Below are 26,252 nucleotides of genomic sequence, written 5' to 3' on the forward strand. Positions count from 1 at the left end.
ATCAGTCATAGTACTAAATAGCTTTCCCCTAGACACTGAAGTGAAATGGTCAATTTTATTCTCAGTGACAAGCCAGCGATAACAAATTTGCGGCGCTAACTACATAGAGGTCAAGTGATTGGAAAATGAAAAGCATTCCAATCCTGAACCATGACACACAACCATTTTCCAGTGAAAATGTAAAACAACGGTAACCACATTTTGAAATACAAAATCAGTACCTTTCATTCTGTTTATATAATTAAAAGTAATATTTCCTCTTATATTTCCTTAAGAATTAATTACTGCTATTGTGGGGAGTGACCATTAGGACACACTGCATCCATGGTGTGATGCAAGCAGCACACTTCTGAGCTGAATGTATGAACAAAGAAGAAATTCCACTAATCAAAACGTTCTCTTACCTTTTAAAATTATTTGTTTGTCAATTGGTAAAGGGTTCACCTGTGTAATTATAATGATGCTAAACTTCACATTCAAAGACAAATATAAGTGGTTTTGACAAGTTTTCCTTATGTGCAATCAAATGATGAGATGTTCTCCTTCAGCACAAGTGCAGAACAGACAGCTAAATCCTTGATTATGAATTTTAGTGAAATCACAGCAACAAAAGAACACTGAGAATATAATATTGGCAAGTAATTATCAAACGTTCAGAAATACCATTATTGAGAATTCTTTATAGCTGGCTCTTCCAACACTTTAGTGGCTCAACCTCAGTCCACAGTTGAGCTCATCAGCTCACTCTTTCAAGGGTTAAAATATAAGCTTGCATATATTGAACTAACAGAGGGTTTTTTCTTCACTTTAGCTAGCAGCACTCGCTGTAGTAAAGTCAAGTCTGCATGGAGACTGTCAGTTGTCGAAGTAACAGCAACTCATCCATAAAGTAGGACATAATAAAATTCAGGCCCTAAAAATGGTCATTCCTGAAGATGATAGGGTTGCAAAGCTCTTCAGGTGGTAGCTTGCTGGCTAGATATTTTCACAAGAGAGTAAAATAAAAAGTGAAATTGTATTAAGGTTATGAAGCATCCTTTCCCTGCTACTATTTTTAGAAATAACTATAGCAAATAGGAAATTTATGATATATATAATGTATAGATATAGACACACACACAGAGAATGAGAAATCAACATAAAAGTCTCTTGTTAGAAACATAGAAACTGAAAGACGAACAGCTATAACCCGCGCATGTGCAATACCTCATTAGTTAACGTAATGGCCATTATTTTCCCCCCATAAGAACAAAATTAGATACATCTGTTCTTAACTTACTGGCAATTTCTTGCTTGAGATTTGAGCCAGTTGCATGGCCCTCATAAAGCACAATACATCTTTGATGGAAACTCCTGCGGGATGCTGTTGGCTTCAACGTCAACTTGATCTAGGTTTTCACGCTCAGGAGTTTAACAAAATATGGCATCATCATTCACAGACCTAGACCTGGACTGGTTGTTATTAAAACAAAAATGAGCACATTGAAACCCTTTAACATCCACATCAAAACATTTTATACTAATGCCAAAGTGTGGGGACTACTATGGGCAATGCTAACACTTCTTGTTAAATGATAGAAGGTTTTCCCCAAAGATCTAGTTCCCAGCATTATGAGATTGCATTAGACACACAGTTGTCAATAGCAAAAAGTGAACAAGAAAACAATGGGGAGAAAGTCCTGATTCTTCCACTCTCAGTTTTTTTACAGGAAAAGTTCAGAATATAAATGTTAAAAGGCTGATAAAAAAATCCAAAGTTAACAAAAACGTTCAGAATATGTGTTAAAATCTATAACATAAACTTACATATTATGATATATAATACATATAGATGTTTAAAAATTGGAGCCTGTCTCACAAAGTCTTTTTTCACATTTTTAACTGTAGGAACTGTCAATATAGTGAGAAAGACTTAAGAAAATAGCCATACTTACACTACATGTTGTTTTCTTTTGGTTTTTTTCCAGAACATTCTTCATTTCAGTGGTTCCTTCTGCACATTGAGAATTAGAAGGGGGTAAGAACACAGGGGAAGATGTCTTCCCGTGCAAAATACATTCTGACATCACTCAAAAATCCTAATTTTAGGCTAATTCTGACAAAACCACTATAGCTATTGCTGGCAATCATTTTGTCTATACTGTTCATTTCTAAAGTGAAATTATGGAGATTTTAAAAGGAGGGGAATGTGATCAAACGTACTCAGTTCTACTTTGAGGGGCAGGAACAATCAGGGTAACTGTGTACAATCTGCAGCTCTGTTGGTCTTTATGCTTATTATTTCTACTGGGAAATGGGTAGGAAGCAGAGTCTTATCCTCAGTCTTCTGAGATCCATCAGGAACTTTATGCCTTTTGAAGATCCCATGATCTTTTAATATTATAGATGCAATGTTTAAATAAAGGAACACAGTCTTAGCTGAGGTCTGCAGTCTCTTTTGTCCTAATTTTAGTATTAATGATAATTAGTGTACACCATTATTGATATGATATTAACGGGCTTGCAGAACCTAAGAGAATAGATGAAGTTGTACTTCTGTAACAATATTCTTGTTTTTTCAATTCTCATTTCAACAGTACAAGAGATTGCATATGCCTCCCCAGGCTATTTCTTTTCCAATTATTCAGTCTAAACAGTAAGATATTGCAAAGTAGAGCTTTCCAAACAATTAGACTGAGTTCTGTCTCCCTCTCTGCATCTCCCTCCTCTTCAGCATTCTTCCCACTCTCTTTAAATAACCTGCATCCTTCTCTTCATCTTAATGATGCTAATATAAGATCCTATTAGGACAGCGTAAATAATGCATATCTAGAAATTGTACTATCATCAAGGAGTTGAGAGCAGCAACACAAGATTTGTATTAGGAACCACTATTAACTGCCTAAAGGCAGTATGATATTTAATGAAATGTTCGCAATATTTAAAAAAAATTCTCATGCTCCTGGTATAATTTGCCTATTTATGTTTCCTCCATCATGTTTTTTCAGGAGGTAGAAAACATGAGTCTTTGATAAGGAGTTTGTATGAGTCCATGACCCTGCATCACTGTTGTTGTCTGAACTTTCTTTAGTGACATGTTTTAGATTTTGATTAACTTTTTTTCTTTCCCTTTTTTTCCTTTCTTTTTTTTTCTTTTTCTGTGACATCTGTTTTGTTTCAGCTGTCTGGGATAGGAAATGAGGAGCACTTTCATAGTCGGATTGCCTGTCTTTACTCTAGCATCTACAGGTACCATTCATTTTCCAGCTGAAATATTGTTTTGGAATGTTGTAAAATGATACTCCCTTTATGTCTCAAATTATTTCTACAGTGTGGGTCAAAAAACTGAGAAACACCTAATTTTGAAGCATAGTCATGGGACCAGGTCACAAGTGTAATTCAATGCTCTTTATATAATGTTTTTGCCCTGGTTGTTCTGATGATGAAAGAAGTACTGGGAATTTATGAACCTGGTTATCAAGTGTGGGTTTTGTGTTTTTTGGCTTTTTTTTTATTCATGAAATTGAAAAGTGAAGATGGGAGAAGTCCCTCCAAATTGATACACTACCTAAGCTGGCCAAGAAAAGGTCATCCTTCATGGAGTCCTGGTTTATTAACAGGGATAAAATTTTTATTCAATCCTATATGAATCCTCACAGCTGGGTTTTCCCCCACAGCCTATCTAATACCCAGATTCATTCTGTAAGGAAAGTCCAGATCAGACTGTAGGCAGACATGCATTCAAACTCTCCTCGCTGTGGCTCCTATTCTCACCTATTATTTCCCTCAGTAACACAATAAGCCAGCTGCGTGAGTGAGACAGAAAAATTACCTAGCACTTTGCTAGAAGAATTGATCTAGGAAGGGGGCTTAAGGCAAATGTTGCTGGGTTAACTGTTATTAAAGAAAAAAAAAAAAGTATGACAGGTAAATCCATTGGAATTTACACCTTCACAGGCTGCAATAACAATGTGTTCAGAAAACTTCAAGATTACAGGTACTCAGATTCACTGAACATCAAGCTATCACTCAAGATGTCACAAAACAGTTATCGATTCAAACTCTTGTCTGATTACAGCTTTTCAAAATTCAAATCTCACCCACTAAGATTATTGAACAGAATTTGAGAAAGGCCAACAATACTGTTTTAACTTCCAGGTGCTCTGTTATTTGGGACAGTTGAGAAGAGGAAGAGCATTGAATCTGGAACCACTTCAGAATACAGACCACTGTTAAGCTTAGGCTGTCTAAAAAATGAAGACAAATTAAAGAAAATGGAAAGTGATTTCCTGTTCCCTGTGTGCAGAACTATTTGATCAACATTGTGAAAACTCTAACATTCACAACTGTAAAAGTCATTAACCAAATGTCCTCCAGTTTGAAGTCTTGTTTCTTACATCTCATCAATACTTAAGACGTGGGACAAGACTGAACTGCTCCTTTTGACCACCATTCTCATTCCAAATCTGGCTTTATAACCTCTGAAAAGCATTTGCTTAATTAACATATAAAGCAGATTAAATTAGTCCCTTCTGCTCAAGGTTTGTTTCTTTGTGGTGGAGAGCAGTTTTTTGTGGTGTTTTTTTTTTTAATTAATACTTCAGAGTGACAACTAAGAATGGGCATATTTATTTCAGGAAGATGAGTTTGAAAGGTTGAGGCAAACGAAAAAAGGGTTAAAGCAATAGCTCTACCTTAAGTATAATTAGTTTTATTCAATTGTTATTAATAACTGTAGCACATTTCATCTGAGAACTGAAAGCTTCATCAATATTATTGCCTGCTGTATACTGGTGGAAAATTGATGGTTAAGACAAGTTAAATGCAGAATTGACCCTTTTTTTTTATTTCTATTAGTAAGTGAAATAAATGCTGAGTCTAAGTTCAAGCTTCTAGATCCTAGCTTGCCTGTGTGTGTATGTGTAGGACATGAACTGGACACTCTCTGGCACCAGAGTTTCAGCCCATGCATTATGCCTTCTCCAATCGCATGAGAAACAGCAGTAGCCCAGCTTGCTCTTTTGTCTTGTGGCTGCACCAGACCTCATTAAACTCCTTTATTTCATGGTTACACAAGAATATGACGACAAGAAAATGCCTGAAAGACAGTGGTGGTTGAGGCCTGAGTTAGATTGCCGAGCTGTATCTACAGCATGACACCTGCATAGGAACCTACACCTCATACCCTTGTGGCAGGAAGATAAGGAATTACTTACCTGCTTGCCTGGAAATTGCATTTGTTTCTTCCAGTCAAGCACACTGCTTCTCCATGGCCACAATTAAGTAAGCATGAACACAGCTGTACCCTAGAGCAGATCATTTTTTAACTGCTACACTTAGTTCACACTGAGATAAAACCATTTTGTTGTTGTTGTTGGCCAGTACGCTAGTATTTGAACTTGTGGGGTAAGCAACTCTGTCTTATTCTATGGACTAACAGAGGACATGGGCCCTAGACTAGGCTCTGCAGTGCTTTTCAACACTATGCTCACTTTAAAAGGGACAGAAGAAAAACAAAACAAAAAAGAAAACATTTCCATATCTATTGTTTTAGGGGTTCAGAATCAGACTTTTGCCTGGTGTCATGTGTATCAATGGAAAGAATGTGGCAGGGCTGCAGGCTGTCCCCTCCTTCTCCTCCCAGTTTCCATTTAAAGGCCCAACACATTTGAGAAGAGCAAATCTGTTTCCTATTTTCTGCACAATAGGGATGCAGCTTTTAGCTTCAGGGGACAAAAAAACCCAACAACTCAAAGCAAAGTGCATAAGTTCATGAAACAACCCTCAGCACAAGAGAGACTGGAGAAACTACAAAATTCAATAGGAGACACATAGCACAATAAAATTTGCCAGATGTGAAGCTAACATAGTGGGAGCCAGGGGACTTGCAGCTCTGTTCTAGCAGTTATTTCCTGGGTGCCTCTGAGTAAGTGAAAGAAACTTATCTGTAGGTGCCTGTGCTGTGTTCAGTCCCTGACTCTACAAGTCACACGCATTTTGTGTTGCCTCAGATTACCAAAGTGGGGGCAATAACAGTCCATTTGTCTATTCATCCTTCCAGTTCCTGACAGCAAGTACTTTTTTCATTCTTTCTGTTTTTATATAAGCCCAAGGAAGGCCTTGATAAGACCCAAATAATGGTTCTAGACACAAGGATCTGACACTGAGCACTCTGACCTAATTTCGAAGTTGACCCTGGTTGGAGTGTGGGGTTGGACCAGATGTCCTCACCAATGTATTTCACAGCAGCAGAAATTCCGTGTGTGTTTTAATAAGCAGATAGGTTTGGCATGAAAGTCTGCACATTGCCAAACTGCAGCTTTGGGACCCAGACAGCTTTCTACAGTTCCTAAAGCCTTCTCATGGGAGGTTACCCATGGTGACTCCCACATCCATCTTGGGTTCATCAGAGTCATAGATCTACGTGCAGTTGGTGAGCCATAACACACCTCTCACACTAAACAGGAGGTGCAGTTAAGCATTTGTCTGATGTGAGATATCTAGGAACAGCAAAGACAATTTGTGAAGGCACAGTCACTCAGTAAGAGCAAGTCCCTTTCTTCCCCCCAAGATAGCTGTGGGTAGAGTAACGAGAGATTTTCTGACTTGGAAATGCTTTGAGTAAGTCTCCCAGAAGTGGCAGACCTGGAAACCTTGATGTCCTGGTTTGAGGTAAAACAGAACCAATTTTCTTTTCAGTAATTTCACTTTTCAGTTAAGTCTCTTCTAACTAATTGCACTCTCTGAAATTAACAGCATGTTTTTCAGTATCTGCTTCTAGCAGATAAGGTCTGATGTTTATAGTTAATACCAATAAATGGTATGCAGAGAGGCTCCTGCTTATACTTATTGCTATAACAGCCAAGGTCAGCTCACTTTGTTATATGCCCTGTCGGAGAGTCAGAAGTGGAAAAGTGTAGAGGGGTCGAACCTGCGAGGAGAAGTGGACAGGACAGGTGACCCAAAACTGACCAATGGGGTATTCCATCCCATCTGCATCATGCTCAGTATAAAAGCTGAGGGATCAAAGGGGTCAGTCTCTTTTTGCAATGTTCGGCATCTGAGGAGGGCTCTGATCATCTGCCTTTGATCCTGACCCATGTGTTCCGGAATCCATTTTCCATCCATCGCTGAGTCCACTGTGAGACTTTCCCAGTGCCTGCCAGTGACATGATCTTCATCCTGGGAGCTTGATACTGATTTTGTATATATTGTATATATTCCATTATTTTCTTATTAGTATTATTATCTTTTCAATATCAATATTTCATTAGTTTAATTTCTTTTCAACCCATAAGTGTCTCTCTCTCTGTTATTCTGTCTTTCTCTGTTATTCTGTCTCCCTCTCTGAAGGAGAGAGGTTAAAGAGAGCATCTTTTTGCTCATTTAGTGCCCAGCCCAGCCCAAACCACAGCACTTGAGCAAAAAACAACTAAGGAGCTCTGCTGTGTCTAGCAGAAGAGGATGTTGCATGCAATGCCTGTGAGCAAACAGCCACCAGAGAATATACTGAATTTGTAGCATCCATCTCCCCTCCCCATGAAACAATCCATCAAGTGTTGACTAAATGCTGCGACTGCAGAACCTAAGGGAGCTTTCTTTCCACATGAGTAGAAAAACCATCTCTTGCTGTGTGTCCAAAGGAAGCCCGTAGTCACCTGGTTTTGTTTGCTTGCATTGTTTCTGTGATCTAGTGCGGATACGTGTCAAAGAGCCGCCAAAACCTCTCCTATTGGTTAGGAAAGAAGTGAAGCAGCAACAGGAAGTTTCAATATGTCTGGGTAAGACAAAAGTGCAGATCTGAAACAATTACAACTAAGCATTACAGTTTGGCAGCAGAAAGTTCATTTCTGACATCAAAAAGCTTTATCTCCCCAAGAGACAAGTAACAAGGAAGAATCTAAAGCATAAAAACTACCTTTGGCCAATAGCAATGGTGTTTCTGAATTATCCACCATTCCCAAGTCCTTGACTTCAAGGCCTCCACATACATATAGTAATTTTTACAGATGTCTTCTTTTTTTGGATGACTGAGTTAGGACATTGAAAAAGGCTACAATTTAGAAGAATCTGTGAATCTATATTCTGGAAAGATTAATATCTGTGTTTGTTAATTAAAAAAAAAAAAAAAAAAAAAAGAAAGAAAGAAAAGAAAAGGATAATCCAGATACGGTATTGCTGGCTTTTCAAAAATCAGAACACAGAAAATTATGGAAGCTTTTGGAAAAAAAAATCTTAACCATGAGAAGATTTGAGGGTATTAATATACCAAATCAAACAGTGCCTCATAATCCTAATTAGACCTTAGCTCTTATTCTCTTTCCACCACATGTGGACACGGATGCTTAACTTTTGGATACAGATCTAACCTCCTTCATCATTAAAGGGGGAAAAAAAATCCCAAATGATCTGCAAAGCACTGCAATACACAATTAGGTCACCCAGGCAGAGGTCACTTTTTAAAGATGGGAACTACAAGTACGGTTCAGCTTGACAGGAAATCCAGAGTAAGAATTTCAGGGCAACTTGTGGAATCATGCACGCATGCAGCTACAGACAATACGGCTCACGTGGTTTTGTATTATGGGACATTTCAATCTACAAGCTTCAATCTGCAACCTACAAGCTGTTCATCGGTTTACCATAACATAACATTAATTCCAGTTATATCTGTGAAAATATCCTAAATTTCTGGCCCTCACCGCAACATTAGGTTGCACAAACTAAAAATTAAAATGGAAAAGCTTAAATGACTGACAAGACTATGGAGAACTTTTAATAGCGCTGTTGCACTGAGAAACTGTTAGTTATCCAGTGACCCCTTATTCTGCGATTGTCTTATTGAACTGATCACAACTGATTATATCTGCCCTTTCACCTTACATTTGGTAAAAGGCAGAAGTAGGAAACAAGGAAAAAGAGTCAACAGCCAGAATAATGATCCCTTATATTTATATGGCGCCTTGCATCCCAATATTACCTACTTCAGGGATGATACTGAGATCCATTAGCAAAACACATATGCTCCTGAAGCTAAATATATATTCATAAATGGAATGAGAAAGACCAGAGCTTGTTAGAATACCATCAGTTCTGTCAGCAAATAAATTTGACACATACATGGCATTAACAGAAGCAGGCAGGTAATCACACCCTATTTCTAGCAAAGACCATCCTCAGCCTGCTGGCTAATTATATCAGCGGCAAACCTCCAAATTCTAGACGCCAAACACTAGTCTGTATCACCTAACAGCATTGTTTGACTCATGGTGGTTCAGGCTAGATGAGGCTTCAGGATCCAGAATACCATTCAGAGCTATCTTTTTAATGTTACTATTTAATTTTTAAATCTCCTCTTCATTCTTCTATTAAAAAACCAATCAATCATCAACAAAAGCCTCCAACTACTATGTACCCTCCACCTTTTGTCCAGCATAACAGAATACCCACCTGAGCTGATCTACACCCACCCTTTGGTGAGAAGCTTTCTGCTTTCCTCTGACTTCTGCAGGACACTGCATCCCAAAGTCCAAACCTCACAAATGAGAGTGAATTACCCTGTGCAGTTTCTTGCCAAGCCATTAGGTTCTTTGGTGACAAATGCCGAACAGACAAGACTGCAGTCAAAAGTTCTTCTGACAGGTAGTGCTACTGATTTTTATTAGCTCCCTGATTAGATAGCAAATTGATTACAGATATTAACCTGAAGGCAGTGCTTCATCTGGCTTCCTATTACGCTACAGATTGTCCATTTAAGTCCCAGCTGGCAGTTCCTGTTTCATACCCATGGGACACAAAATCTTTAGTTTTCAGGGTCAGCTCACCTTCCTACCTGTGGGATTGCTTGCCTTACTGATTGAGAGAAGCAGGATCCATGAAGTTGGCACACTCATACTTTAACTCCATGTTCACATAAAAGCTGTTCCTGGCAAACACACACACAAACACATACACTCAAACATCCCTAACACCACTTATGATTATGGACAGATGGGGCAGGAGAAGGAGCAGTTCTGAAAGTTTGCTGCTCCTGTGGTATGCCTGCTGTGAACTAATATGGCTGCAAATACAACTCTCATGTATCAATACCAACCGTTGACCATGAAAAACATGAGACCGAACACCTTGAAACTACGGGACCACTTCCAATCTTTACCTATTTTTAAACTTAACAACCTTGGCAATATCTCTTACAAGCATCACTACCTAGTTTAAAAGATCCCTTGAGAGAGAGAACGACAGTTTAACTGCAGGGAAATACTGAAGTCACTTGGCTGCAGTGAAACTGCAGGGGTTTTCTGGGTTGTTTTTTTTAAAGCAAATGATTCCTGTCAGGATTCTTTTTTTTTTTCCCACAAATGGATTTCTTTTTTTTTTCATTGTAGTTACATTCCTACTATGAAAGGATTAGCTTTTTAAAGAAACAGTTAAAAGTTATTACATTTCATATGTAAAGAAAGGTTGCATGAAAAAGGGAATTCCCCACTTAAGAAATTGTCTTAGCCTATGAGAAAGATATTTACATACTTGTATGTGGGTGTATATATATAAATACACATTATGAATTGCAACAGCTTTATGAAAGATTTTTGTAGGGTAAGTTGGCTAGAAATCAGCCCTGAAGCAGCTAACATAGCTGAAATGATGAGGAACAAGGGCAAATTACAATGGATGAACAAAGCAATAGCTGGACTCTTTTCAGAACTACACACGTGTGCAAGGCCACACACCTTCAAGAATTTTGGGTGCAAAATTGGTAAGATGTAAAGCTGTACTCTCATTTTTTAAATGTATCACCGAGCAGCTCTGCCTGCAGGTGGTGGAACACCTCCAGATGTTGCTGTGAGGGCAGCTCTGAGCACATCAAAAAGCATCTCTTCTCCACGGACATTTCCAGAGAGCAGCTGGCAGCCATTTGGTGCAGCTTGTGACTCTGAAGGACCCCAGAGGAGTTTGTGCTTATGACCATCAAAGCTGTGCTTGGTAGTGCTTTCTCACTGTGCAGAAAGGCCCGGGGTAACTCATGACTAGGTTACATTCTCACCCAGCTCTGGCTAGTCCTGCGCAGGCAGAACATTCAGTCTTTTTAGCACGATTATTATTAATGATAATATACTCAGGCTGTCTGAGACAGCAGGAAAAGGGGGCTTAAGATATCCTTTAAAAGAGACAAGCACACAGCTGGCTGCTGGCAGCAGCGGTGAGCATCAAAGGGCTTGCAGTGGAGGAGAGAGCCAGAACCATGTGCAAGGGAGGTGTTTTTGTGGCCAGCACTGTCCCAGAGAGACAGGGCAAAGGAAACATCACAAAATGATTCCGAAATATGATTTCAGGATGAGAGAGCAAAGGCAAGGGAACCATTAGGAAATATCAACTTGCATGGGAGAGAGGCCATGAAAACTTGGTGTCAGAAGCGGTGCAGAAGCTCCTGAGTGGGGCAGGGAGGGCAGCTGCTGAAGACAAGAAAGTAAGCAATGACCATGACAGAAATTTCTTCAGTCACACACAGCTGGGCAGAAACAAACAGCGCCATTATATGCTCATGGGTTAGTCTAAAACAGTGCTAAACTAAGAACCTAAGATAATTGGGGGGTGAATCAGAGAATGGAGAAACACTCCTGGGATGCGTAGCTAAGACCCGGAGGTGACCTATATGCCTACATTACAGTTCTGTTAATCTCTGATGGATCTCTCCTGCACACACTGAATGCTGTGCTGACAATCTGAATTTACTGAGGGACTGAGAAGGTTTCCCTGGAAATATTATGGGTATCATTAACCTTTTTAATTACCATGAGTTTGAAGTTGGCTTATCCAGAGGCCTAACACTCCTTTCCCATCCCTCTCCTGCCCTGCCACACACACACACGCAGAATTGTGACCCTTGCATCTCCTTCCTCCACTCCCCCTAGCTCTTCACAGCTTTCGAGTCACACCAGTCTTAGCGCTCTGCCAGAAGCGGCAACCCAGCCCTACTGGCAAATAACACAAGGAAACTCAGCCCAGCCAAGGCATGCGCTTCTTCACTTTTATTCTGTACATTTCCACACAAGTCACAATACAGAAAAATTGTCCAAAAGGAACAGCAAACAGCTCTTTCACTGTATACAGATTTCCTCCTTCCCCTACTTTAAAATCTCCTTGTTTAGCAACACAGTGATCGAGATACTTTGTATAAAGAGGAAATGCAAGAAAATCAAGGAAGAAAATACTTTCTGACTTTGTTACAAAAAAACCCTCCCCCTTCCTGCTTCCCTCTTCACTGCTGATTACCTGGACCCTGATTCTCTGTTAAACATATAGCTTCATTTTGTGGGTGCTGCTGCATGCCTGGGATTCCTTTTGCCAGCTGGCAGCCTCATGATGCACAGCTCCAGGGCATTATGCATGGGGTCAGGCAGCAAAAAAGAGCCCTTTGTGATGTTATTACAACTCCTGGAACAGATGTGGGTTCAGATAATAGGATATGTACAAATACTGGAACTCTGGATGCCCATGAAATGTTGGCTGATTATGCGCATTTGTTATTTGGCTTTACTGCTTTACTAAGGGAACTAAACATATTATGAAGCGGTCCAGATTCTGACCTCTGTCACACCTTGGTTCACCTGGACTGAATTCAGTGCAGAGGAGATCAGGATCTGTCCTTTATCCTTCTTCCACCACCTCCAGGAAGCAGCAAGTGAATATCCACTATGCAGCCTGATGGAAACTCAGCCTTTCCATCATATGGCTGTTCATCACCATCCCACATGACAACTCCTTCTTAGACTTGTTCCTTTTTACAGGAGACACTTCCAGTTCCATGACTCTTTGCTAACTGTTGTCTCATTCTTTATCAATTTTCATCTCTCATTTGCCAAGGTGCCAGAGGAGATGCTAGTGTGAAGACCAGAGTCTGCTCCCTCAGATGTTTGGGTTTGTTCCCCAGAAACCTTTAGCATCAACAAACTCAAGTGGTGATTTCTGAGCTCTTGGACAAAATACTGTGAATCCTCAATGACAGAACAGAGGTGACAGAAAGGGGTATTTCTGAGATGGGCTCTCCCAAATGAAACACTCTGTGTTCAATGAAGGCAATATGATGGAATACTACTGCTCTAAAATTCAGCAAAATATTATCCTCTGGAGGAAGGGTAACCACCTGAATGCTTTCATTGACTAAAAATATCACCTGAGTTAAAATTTTTAATACAAGATAGCTCAAACATGGAAATCAAGCATAAGCAGTGCAAACTAGCTCATTAGAAAGTCATCATCCTCCAGCACTCTTTATTATCTCAATTTAAGCCAGCTAAAGTAAAAAGCACGGGACAGGGCTACTCCCATTATCCTTCAAAAAATGGTTCCAAAACAAGCAGGATACTATATAACAGTAACATTACAAGGCATAACAAAAAAACCTTATAAATAAGCTAATATACAGCAGGTTTTGGCCTTACAACACAAAGCACCTTACCTGTGTGTGTATGGGGACATGATATTATCCCCATTTTACAGATAAGGAAACTGATGCACAGGAAGGTTAAATGACTTACCCAAACCAACTCAATGGCAGTAGCAGGAATAAAACCTCAACCCCTTGATTTGCTGCCTTCTGCTCTACCCCTTTGACCACAGTACCTCCAGTGAGATGTGCTAATAAATTATAAGACACAGTGACTGCTTTCCTTATTCTGTGACACAACCATGTAACACACAGTTAGACTTGTAAAGTCAGACTTTCATAAGAAAGAAGCATATCATTAAATATAGGGATTGTTTTTTGCATAACCTTTATGTTTTGCAATAAAACAACAGGTCAGTTCTTGCTCAGAATAATGTCACTGCTAGCTCAGTGGGATGTCTCATAAACCAGGTTCAAGTCCTTACGTACATTGCATTTTCATTAGCACACACTTGCAGCTTGATGAGTATTTGCATTCGAAGGAGAATCATGTTTCCCCACAATGCATCCTGGTTTTTCCCAGTGAAAGGTTGTAAAGCCAGAGCTGTTCTACAAACTGTGCAGAAGCAGAGTAGCAATAACAGTGGCACAAAGGAAGGACTGTAGTTTGTAGCAAAATGTTCTGCTCACTGACTCAGAGAGGACACTGAAACCTCCACGGACTGTCAGAAGGTTTGTGTGAGAGACGCAGAACCTGAGTCCTCAGCTATATCATTGGCTAGACTTCCCAAAATCTTTCAAAAGCCTCCTGCTTCCAAAGAGCCGGCTGCATCCAAAATGACTGGCACAGGGTTTACAGCACGAAATAATACGGGCAGAAGGAAAATAACCTTCACTTCCCACTGTGAAAGCACGTTTCACCTTGCGATGATTTCTACAGAGAAACACTGGCAGTCATATTCCACATTCCTCTCCCCAATGTACTGCACCCTGATGGGCCAGTGGCCAAGGCTGGCAGCTCCCAAGTCCATTTGGAAAAGGATTTTAACCCTTGATTATTTCATTTTCCAATAGAGTTACAGGAGATGGAGTATATGCAACCCATAGTGTGAGGGCAGCTAGATGGCACCCATTACAAACCGCAGTTCCACACTAGCTGCTGTGAGAGGAAGCAGGCAGGAATCCCCATCCTGGGGCTGCCCCCTTCCCCGGCACCAGGAAGAGAAACACATTTAATAAAAAGAGCATGCAAGAGCCCTTAAGAAAGGAAGACAGCTCCTATTACACTCTGCCTGGCACATGGTGGAGCATCTGGAATAGGTAGCCTCCAAAGAGATGTTACTTTTGCCAGTAAGGCAATAGTTGGATCTTTCTGCACATAAAGCATCCCCCCCTTTCCCTTTCCCCAGATCTGTGAGGTGCAGCAGTAAGCTAGAGAGAGACAAAGCTCCCAAGAGCTGCTTAGTGCTTTGAAGGCTCAGCCACTTATTTTCTTTTCTCTCAAAGCTGTTGCGTGATCAAAGGAGGCAGATGGAGAGGAATCGCTCTGCAGTGACATGTGTACGGAAGAAAAAAACTGATAAGACTCGGCCATTTTCCTGTGATTTTTCTGAGATATGTGCTGAGCAGAACTGTACGGTAGCAGGGCCAGCCATTTTGCACGAGAGACCAGCACATTTGCTCACCCCTTGGAAGCAGCTGCCACTTCTCGCAAGCACGTCACAGAGCAAACACAATCACTTTTTCCCAGGCAAAGATTATTTAACATGAAGATCTCAAAGGGATAGAACATGAGGGTAGACAATTGATATTATCCTATTGATATTAAAACTAAGTCTAGAAAGGTTGAAATCAACCTCACACCCCTCAGGTGAAATACCCAAGTCCATCATGCTTCCTCTCTGCTTAATCCTGAGACACTACAGCTACCCTCAGAGGTGCCTTTAGTGCAGCATGTCCAACTCACCCCTATTACAGCAGAATTTCAACATTCCCTACCCATGGCTGGGCATGGTCAGAGAAGATAAAACCGCCTGTGATTCTAGTAAAGCAGAATTGTCCCAGAGACAAGCACATGAGAAGGGTTTTGACCTTTCCAATCAAAAATGAAGGTAGCGTGAGCTAGAGAAAAAAAGAGGTCATTGAAGAATAAAGACTTCAGTGAGGAAGGTCTGAAAAGGACAGAGCAAAAAAATGGGAAGGAAAAGCAAAGAGCAGTCAAGATTATTTAAAATCAAATTTCAGTAAAATTATGTTCCATTTCCTTCCTGCCATTAGCTGCCAGCAAGCTCACTTATTTCAAAGCTTTGACGTGAATTTACTGCTCCCACATGCCATGGAGATAAGGACACTATAACAATAGCGGCAAAAACCACAGGAGAAAACAACTCACAACTGCACTCATCTCCTCTTAAAACAAGCAACACTTTTTCAAGTTTTTCCATTCTGATCAAGAAAAAAAACCCTGGTCCTCGGAAAAGCGCTGAAGTGAGGGACAGGAGAGGGAAGACAGCTATTTGCTTTGTGACCTATAGTAATCATTGCTTTTGATGTGGCGTTGTTTCCATCCATTTGGAAGGAAAACATCCGGTATGGCTAAGGAGCAGGCAGAGGTGTCATTGCTTTTGTCGTTGCTCATTGCTCACTTTGCAAAGGCTCAGGATTTGCAAATAGAAGGGTGTGCCTCACCAGCCAGTGTGGTGATCCCTGTGGATGGATGACATAAATATTGGGAGCAGTGAGCTTGAAGAAGAAATGTACCCGTTTTGCTTTATTAAAAGTGGATATCTCTAATTGTGGTATGTAAATACTCACTACAGTGACATTCAGTAGCTCGCATCACAACTCCCTGAGCAGAAAATAGCAATACTTATGGAAAGCATTCTGTAGGGTCCCCATTCCCGGGGCCAGTTTAGCTTTGCTTTTCTAATTTTGTCACCTTTCATTTTTTTGTGTGAATATCATATGGGGAAAACAAAAAGCCCTAGAAAAGTGGGACCATCTATTAGAGCCTAATTAGCCAAGTAGAAATCACTCATGCCTGCTGCATCAAGCTCAAGAGCTTCTTGAGCTTCTCCATACCTACAAACCTAACTGGTTCCTGCAACTCCGAGACAGGACCTGCATTCCTGAATATGTGTAGGAACAGGGACTGCCTTCTCCCTCTGCTTGGCCACAGGCTGAAGAAAAAGCAATAATTGAAGGTCATTAAGGTGTCTGGAACCAGGAGGCCATTTTTCTCACTAAAATAAAGTGTAACATTAAGAAATGAGTTGCTACTGTGGTTGATGCATTAGTAGTTAGATAATTGCTGAAGCACTTGTCATAACGGAGCACTGGATTACCACCGTGCACACTTTGCTGAGTGGTAGGTTACACATCAAGCAGTCTCCTAGACAGTGACTAATTGAAGAGCCAGGTGTTACACTTTGCCAGCAAAAGGAGGCTGGCTCTAGATGAAGCAATTACATGCGTAGTACTATATTGCTAAATGAAGTAGTGCTTATTTCTTGCATGCCAAAATGCTACAGCTTCTATGTACTTTGTGTATGAATGCTGGAGCTATTAACATGCAAGTGAACTCAAATAGCATTCCCAACAGGGCTCTGTTTCTAGTGGATAGGGGCAAAATAATAGAAACAAATTTCTAAGGAAAGTATGTCTTTTGCTTTCTCAGATATTCACCTTCTTTCTTGGATAATCACACGCGTACAATGTGTGTCAAGGGAATCACTGCTGCCTTAGATTCCCAAAATCTCCTCCATGTAGGGGATGCAGGAGCATAAGCTGACTGCTTTTAAAGGCTAAGCATAAAATTATTTCCTGAATTATAGATGTGTTTATGTTGAAACAATTCCTTTTGTTGCAAGGCATTCCCCTGCTTAGACTCTAGAAGTCGTCACGTGCTACATCAGAGTGAGTAGTTTTTAAAACAAGCTGCAAGTCTTCCCCACTCCCTAAGTAACTAGATACATGTGTACTGCATAGGATAGATAGGAAAAAAAAAAAGAAAAAAAGCAGTCTGAGAAACAAGAAACTGCAGCTGAGACTGGAATGTGGCACCTTATAAATAAGGCAGGAGACAAGATGCACTCTGATGGCTGAATACAGTAAGGTTATTCAGCTCTAAGCCTGTCTAATCACTGAAGTCAAATGTAATGAATTTACTGGTGCGATCAAGGCCCAAGGGAGGGAATTTTCCCCTTTTGCAGGAACGGCACCATACGTGGCCAGGAAATCCTTTGGCCAAGGTGGGGGGCATTGCTCCAGTGCACATGTACAGGGGGTGAGAGAACACCACTCTCTGTGGGCATCAACATGGGCAGCAGTGCTGGAAACTTGCTGGGGAAGGAAAGGGAGGCCCACAAGCTCCAGTACCTACAGAGGATCTCAGGTAAACAGTCTGGAGAAGCACGGTGCCACGGCATAACTTGGAGTACACTTAGCCATGGTCACTGCTTTGACTGCTGGGTAGTCCATCCCTCCCAAGCCAGATTTCAAATAGAATTAGAAGTGAGAAACTGCCCAAGTACTTGGCCTACTCTTAGGCAGCCCAAGCCAAGTGCTGAGCTGCTCATTCTGTACCGGTAACTCCTCAGCAAAGGCTGAGACATCCTGACCCCTCTATATATTCCGTTCGCCGCAAGTGCTGGATGCAGAGCTGGGTGAGGCATTTCCACAGTGTAGCCATGAGCTGCATCCTGCCCTTCCAAAGGGTGTTAAAGCACTGAAGCTTGAGACACATCCTCCACATAAAATTCTGGTCTTCATCAGTATGCTAGCAAGTCCCTTTTAGCACATTACTGAGTCGCCGTTGCAGTCAACGGATTTTGGCAGGCAGCTCATGGGATTTCAAAGCTGTAGCTATCCATTACTAAGAAAAATAGTTGCCTACATTGTTGTTAAGAAAGCAAAATGAAAAGATGAGTACCACAGTGAACCCTGTAACCCTGCATCCTAGAGCTTCACAGGTACCCAGAAAGGCACAGGTTTACGATAAGCTGTGTCCAGGACCGCTTAAATGACTGAAGATGCTCTCATTTGATGCTTTAGAATAATTAGGAAGAAAATAGCCCAATGTCACTTTGGCTCAGATTCAGTGAGGAAAATAAAGACAGGAAGTAATGTCTGAGGAATAGAAAATAATAGGTATAACAGTGATAGACATGTTACTTTCAACATGGTAGGAGGGCTCTTATACAAAAGCTTAAACACCATTATAAAATACATCTCTATGGATCTTAATCTGGTGCAAAAGAAGCAAAAAGTGGGGGAAAGAAAATAACAGACCTCAAATGAACCAGCATGAGGAACTGCTTCCTTCTTGCAGTACATCGAGTGCAAGGACAGAGCTGTCCTTGGAGTGTTTTCAAGGCATCCAAATTCCCATCATGTCCATACATCTCTTGAGCACCATTAAACCCCCAGCAACTTAAGGCTACCAGTGTACCTTCCCCATTTCATAGCTTTTGCCCAAAGTCAGACCATCTCAACATGTTTTTGATACACTGGAAGGGTCAAGACATAGGCACACCCCACAGGAGGCATCTGGGATGGTTGAAAGGAAAATAGCCACCTTCTAGGTGAAGTTGTGTGTTAGTGACTTCCACTACCACGTGTGTCACTATCACAGCAAAGGCAAAAATGAGCAAAAGAGGCCATTAAATACTACTCAAACAAATCTCCCACTGCCACACCAACAGAAAAACCACGTGCCCCATCTATTCAGCAACAACAGTTCCAGCTTTGCAAATATTACTGGAAAGATCAATGGCAACAAAACATCGATTTTGTTCTATTTTCTTTATGTCTATGGTGCCTCTATATGACAGTCCTCATGCAGCAGGGAACATCTCACGTAGTCCGGATTCCAGGCTACGGCACTATGAATTGAGACTGAGCAATTCTATTGCTGCTGGGGAAAAGCAAAGGTGACAGGTGTCAGTAAAAACATCCACAGACATCTGAACGTGCTAAAACACAGACAAGTCATCACATGAAATGGTGAAAGAGCCACTGGAGTGTGAGGCCCATTTTGTAATGAGCAAAATTTGCCTTGAACTCCTGTCTTATATGAGTCACTCAGCCTCACATCTCACAATATTGAGGGATGCTATAATTAGTGAGAAATGTATGACATCGTCATGTCTTGGATAACACATAAAGAGATCTCTAGCATTGAAACATTAAATAATAAAAGTAACTGATGCTATTAAATAACAAAAGTAAGTTTATTTTATCAACATTATAAATATTTTCTTTCCCTCCATTTAACTCCAAAATGAGATAGTAAAACCAGTACAATGGAACAATTCAGGAGCTCCTCAGTTCTGCTGAAAAGGGTCCCCTTTAACAACAAATTAAATGGAAAATGACATTTTTTCAGTCCAGCAACCCCAATAGCTGAGCATCCCTAGGTATTTTGTCATTCAAATAGCACAGTTCTAAAAGTCTGTGTGCATATGTGTGTGTAAGTCTATATATACGCATACGGATATTTATAAATATACATATATAGAGAGTAATGTACACACATATATAGACACAGCCACAGAAAAATACTTTTAGTAAATCAAAATGTTTATATGCAATTTAAGTGGGTTCCCAGCCGCACTCTGAAATGTCGGCCCTGCACAGTTGCAGGCACAATGTACTGTACTAAGCTAGACCCCAAGTGCTCAAGAGGTTCAATACGTACGTGTCAACTTTAACTGCTGCAGAGTCTGTCTGCTTCTGGTGGCTGTCCAAAATCAAGAATCCCATAGCACTTGAAGAGGGGTAAGGAATAATCCTGCAGCTTCCTGGCCCATAAGGCCTTCCCTCAGTGAACCAGCTTCTGGTATCCCTGGCCATGTATGAGCCGTTGCAAAAAACAATGTATATACTCTGTTATCTACAAATACAATACATCGCCAGTAACTAATGCATTATGCGTGCAGTGCTTTGGGACACCTTGAATATCAAAGGCACTACGTACAGTCAGCTCCTGTCCTATATCCAGTGCTGGGGTTTATTTTCATCCTACATTAACTGCCTCCTATTGATCACGCAGCGCGGGCAGCTTTCCAGAGGCAGAACAGGCTCACTCTGATCATAGCATCGTACTCCAGCTGCCAGAGAAAGAGGCAAGCCAGACTCTCTCATGTGCTCTAAGCTCCTTTGAGTAGTTCAAATGGCACAAAGGAGCTCAGGAAATCTGCCTGTCCTGCCAAGCTGCTCCAGAGCCAGCCCCTGCTGCAGCCACTCCCTGGGCACAGGGGATGTCTCACTGAGGGGAGGACCATTGGGAACAGAGAGGGACCAGACCCAGCTCCCTTACCATAGTTCACATGTGGCCTCTGGAAGCTACCTGTGATTAGAGCAAGCCTTTGCTGCTGCAACTGCTTCATAGGACTAAAGGACCAGGGACCTGCAACAGGCTCACTGACCATCCTCTGCATCGGTCTGGCCTCAGCACAGGACAGAACCCAACCCCTGGTGTCATTGAAGCTTCCTCCATTTCTCATTTCGGTAAAATAAAGCAAAAAGATAAAACTGATACTAATATAATTCTTATTTTTCATCAAATATAAAGAAATATTACAGCAATGTCTTTCCTCACAGCTGGGAAATGATGCAAGGCTTACCATGAAACCACAGCGTGAGGGTCTTCCTTGTGGAAATTTCACATACAACAAAATTATACTCTGATTTTTTATTTTAACAGTTGCCAAATTCTGTTCTAATATATACACATACTGACCTTTGCCATGAGCCCCTGGATGGTTATCAAGGGAAGGAATTTGGCTTTCATATTTTATTTTTTAAACAAGAATGGTAACGACAGAAAATAAGACAAAATACATTTCATGTCACCATTGATCTATAGATTACAAATATGTATTAGTTTCCTTCCAGAGGAAGAAATACTAAAGAAATACTTTGCTCATATCAAATGAACTTTTGAAAACAGAAAAAAAATAAACAATATATTTTTCAGCTCCTCCCTCTCTGCCACAACAATCAGTCTTGTTTAAAAGAATTTAAAAAATAATAAAATAAAAAAAAAAGAAAACAACTGCATTCATTTCATTTCCATAACTTCCACCAAGGAAGAAAAACTTATCTGAATAGTGACCTGAGTTATTTTTATGGTTTCCAAACTGCATGTAATCCAAATTATCACCGTCTACTAGAGACCTACACCCAGCAAAGTGTGTAAAAACAAACACTGGTGGATCTTTCAAAACAAACAACAAAGCAAAATTCAAAAATCTATTGCAAGAATTATGCCAAAAGCGGGCCATGAGCATCTTCGTGGGAACTGGTCAGACGAAGAGGAAGCTCTGCTATTTGTGGCATCTGAGTTGTCTGTAGTGACTGAAAACCTAAAAGTGAACATTTTGTGCATGCCTGTGTGTATGTGTGTTTGCTTTCTCTTCTTTTGTGGTTATAATCTTTGAGGTAACACAGAGAACAGATGAGTACAGAAGACACAGTTGGCCTTTACAGCAGCTAAGCAACTTTACATTTCCAAGCTTACAGTGGGTAATGAGGCACAGAGCTGCTGCTTGTCCTTCTGCAGTGGGACAGCCTCTCTGAAACTTTGTTCCCTTGGGGAATCGGATAGCTTACAGGTTCAGCTCAAGAAGGTTTTCCTGTTCCCAATGTGACTCGGGCAGTGCTCATTTGTTTGTTGATGGCAGCAAGCCTACACTGACCACTGATGTTCTAAATCTCCTTCCTACCTCTGGGCGTAACACAAAGGGGACTGAGTCCATAAGTCAGTCCATCAGAACCCCCTTCGTCTTGCCCAGACCTCTCCCCAGTGTAAAAGCCACCTTTTCAAAAGTAAAAAATAGCTACCACTTTTTAGACGGCCTGAAACCAACTGGACTGGTCATTATATGCACAATGGTGGTTTGAGAAACCTTACTGGTAACTTTTTGCTCTGCCATACAATGTGGTGTATCCCATATAACCCCTTTCCATTCAAATGAGTGTCTCACGAGGATACCATAATCGTATACCCAGCAACAACGAGGAGGTTAGGTTTTGTTACTGCTGTAAATCTAACTGTGCCCCACACCCTGGGAAAAAAGACAATAGGCAGTCCCCTCCAAAAGTGAGAAAACTCCTCGGTGACTAAGCACTGAGGATGCAGCTTCCAAGAGGCTGGCAAGGGAGGGACCGCAACCAGTAAAAACATTGGGGTTTTCCTAAGGGCATCCAGAGCTCCTAAAATTTTTTGCTACTGCCTGACCATTTGTGAAGACTTAACACGGAGGTAACAGGTACTATTTTAACTGATGACAAGTGATGGGAATGGGAGAATAAAAGGAATGCAGGAATCTGTAGAGATGGAGGAGGAGGGCCTGGTCGGGTGTTTTAATGTCCCAGCTAGTTTGATTCCCCCACACCCTCTTTTCTCTTTCCTCCTTTTTTTTTTTTTTTTTTTTTTTTTTTTTTAAATAAATTGTACAGATGAACATGGGAGAAGTTCATGCTACTTGCTGGAAGCAATAAAGGTAAATTTCTGTGGCCCATGGATTCCACAGACCTTTGAGTGTCCCGCCTTATCCATCATGGGCTAACTTATGGAACCTAAACGTTCCGTGGCAAGACTCAGTAGCCCTTAGAAACTGGTGGCATGTCCTCAGGTATTTTCCATGAGTGAGAGACACTTTGATTCCATCAGCTTCCTCCTCACGCGATGCCCGAGTGCCTCAGGTGCAGCCTTGCGATTTCCAAGGATTCTCTTTGACGTTTTCAGACATCAGACTGCTGTCTCCAGATCCTCATGGGAAACCATTTGATAGTTTTGTCGACTCTCCAGGTAGGAGGCCAGATCTGGGTCACCAGCTTGCTGAGCCCTGTCACGAGGGGTCTTACCCTATAATAAAGAAACATAAAGAGAAAGTCTTGTGCTAACTTATTTAAAAGAACAGACGAAAGCATGACCCAGAGAAATTACTACAGGAAGCAAATTTGATGAATTTACTTATTTGTTGTACAAGTTGGCATTAAGTCAAGTTTTTCTATCAGAGTCATGAGATTCTGAAGATTTTCCAAGTCCTTCTGTGGTTTAGGACAAATCATGCAGTTCTTCAAGGACATGCTATTTGATACATCACACAGAAGGGCTCACATGCTGGAAGGAACTGATTTTTCATTGTAGGGCCATAATCCCTATGTGAATGAATATGATGCACAGTACTGTAGCTAACACTTGAAAAGTGCACTTCACAGGCTACATGCTTTGCTGAAGGATGTGCAGAGATGTCCAACAATTGAGATGAGTTTAAAGTGTCTCATTCTATCTTAAGTACAAATAATTTTTCAGTGCATCAATTTGGCTACTCTGTTATCCGAGCTGTCTTATGACTACTGTTACGTTGGACCGCAAGTCTTTATCCTAACCTATGAAAGAAATATTGGAAACACATTAAAGTATCACCACAAAAACTCTCCTGCTTCTTGGTTCTCTGGGCAGATGAAGATTAACAAGTCAGAAGCCACTTGTCTGGATTTCAGCTGTTGTAGAAATTATCTTTTGCAATGTACAGTACTCTCATTTGAAAAAGAGATGATCTCTGTCCCCCTTATAGGCTACCCCATAGAGCATAACATGGCAGGAATTGTTTTTAATTGTCTTGCTGCAGCAAAGGTGCTTCTGACGCTGGAACCCAAAGACCCAACCACCTCTCAGCTCCTGAACACAGCATGCTTATGTTCAGAAATGCCAGAGGAGCAGCTTCAGGATCATGTTCCCAAGTGATCAGATTGTTGTATTGGCAGAATATTCATAGGGTTTAATTTTGCCCAGGCTTCTTTCTCAGCCAAGCATTCACCAAGAGAGGGTTGTGGTTAGTGTCACATCAGTGAGCATAGGGGCAAGCAAGGGCAAATGAAAATGGTTAGCCATCTTCACAAAGCAAGTCAGCCACAATAATCAAGCCTCACAGACGCTATGCAATCACAAACCAAGGCTCCCCCAGGTGGTCCTTGCCCACAGGTCTCTCTTTTGACCACACAGGAGGAGGAGGATGCTGTGCCATGGAGATGCTTCATTCACGCCCAATGCACCAAATAGTTTGAGGCCAAGCTCTCACTATAGTGAAGATGACCCATGTTGGGGACTGAACTGAAGCCTCTTGTACTTGTTTAAATCAATACAGTTTTCTAAATAAAAATAGCTTGTTTAAAAAGAGCTGCTTTTGGCACAGATGAGGAAGCCTCAATCATGCACACAGCAGGGACGGATGCTGATCGGTCTCGCCTGGCTGCAGTATTTTATAACTGGTTGATGGGGCTGGGTTACCTTGGAGTCCGTCTTTCTCAGAGAGGCTCCCGCATCCACCAGAAGCTGGCAGACGGCACGATGGCGCTGGCAGGCTGCCTTATGTAATGCTGTCTCACCCCTAGACCAAAGTACAGAAACCAGCAGTGAGACACATCACACCAATGTACATTTATGAAGTATGAGGTGCAGAGGACAGACAGAGAAGGATGCTGTATTTCTGTGAAGTTCCCTCTTGCTGGCAGAGGTAGACTTGTGCACTCACTCCCTTAGCATCTACATCCTTTGACTCAGTAGGAAAGCCTGCAATGCACAAATAGCAGACGAAGAAGTTCTGAGGGGCAGGAAAGAAATATGCACAGGTTTTATGTATTCAAAGGACTTAACGTCACATTCCCATCCATCCACCAGAGTTCTGCTAACTGCTGTAAAGGGCAAACTAGCCACCTTCTTATGTCACAGCAGGAAACCAGCAACAGTGTTTCTTCCTGCAATTTCTTTCCTCAGCCTCATTCTTGGACACATCCTAGAAAAATCCTGCCCATCAAAGCCGTGACTGGTGCACTAGTCCTGGTTCTGGTACCCTGCTCTCTTAGATATATGAGAGCAAGAACCATGTTTTTGTTTTCCACTGCTGAACTGGCAAGCTACTGGGGAACCTTGAACGCATGCTTCTCAAAAGAGAAGGCTGTGTAGTGGGAGCAGATTTATTGCAAAGCTCCTCACTCAGACTGGGGCTAGGATTCTGAGATTGACTGTAGTACTGAGGTTAAAGAAATCTTTTTTGATTCCATCTAGATATACTCCTTGGAAGAGGAGGAAAGTATGCTTTGAGTAGGTTGAAAAGGTGTCCTTAATACTAGTGTCCAACAAATAGGGCCATTAAATAACTTCCAAACAACAAATGACAAGAAATATGTGTAGCAGGACAAATCTTGCACCCACCTACCCAGAAAGAAAGAGTGCATAAAGCAATTTCTGCCTCAGTCCACAACAGGGCAAGTTGAAATACTAATAGGCAACCTCGTAATGAATCTGCCTCTGCTGCATGAGAGCCACATTCAGAATGGCATACTATCTGATTTCACCCCAAGGATCAAAAGACAAATTCATGTTGCCAGTTATGGCTTGAACCTTCCCTTTTCAAGAGTTAGCAGTAGAGGGACCTTTGTAAAGGGAAGCCCTCGCACCATATTCACTTGCACTTTGTTTCAGTGTTTGTGCTATGCTACTGGATGAAGAGCAACAGATATTCTATCCATAGCCCATCACCCCTGGACTGCACACATGCACCTAGTGCAGAACCTTTGTGACATTCTCGGTTAGCAGAGGGCGGCACTGTGGGATGGGGAATGATAGGTTTAACCCCTATGAGAAAGGCTGCTTTTCCTTCCCATATATTCCATATGCTACCCAGGATTATTCATGCTTCCCTTACATACTCTTTATGACACCTTCATTATATAACAAGACATAGAGCAGTTGGTAATTGGAAAGTAAAGCCTTCTTTTTAATAATAACAGAGGGGAGCGAAGTTCTAACTACTTGAGATAAATCTGACTGCACAGGTGGTGGCCACTTGGGACAGCTAAGGCAGAGCACTTTGGA

General features: G+C 41.3%; 1 protein-coding gene across 2 annotated transcripts in view; it reads right to left on the minus strand.

Moving 5' to 3' along the window:
* Positions 1 to 23,120: 23,120 nt before the first annotated feature.
* The window catches only part of DGKI (diacylglycerol kinase iota), a 218,631-nt gene continuing 215,499 nt past the window's right edge, over positions 23,121 to 26,252 (minus strand). For both annotated transcript variants that reach the window (XM_074144629.1, XM_074144628.1), the window contains 2 exons: positions 24,666 to 24,765; positions 23,121 to 23,237 (listed from right to left, as the gene is read on the minus strand). In XM_074144629.1, the coding sequence (XP_074000730.1) occupies positions 23,121 to 23,237; positions 24,666 to 24,765 (217 nt within the window). The remainder of the gene's footprint in view (positions 23,238 to 24,665; positions 24,766 to 26,252) is intronic.

This window comes from Numenius arquata, chromosome 2 (assembly GCF_964106895.1).
Source record: "Numenius arquata chromosome 2, bNumArq3.hap1.1, whole genome shotgun sequence".
Taxonomy (NCBI): Eukaryota; Metazoa; Chordata; class Aves; order Charadriiformes; family Scolopacidae; genus Numenius; species Numenius arquata.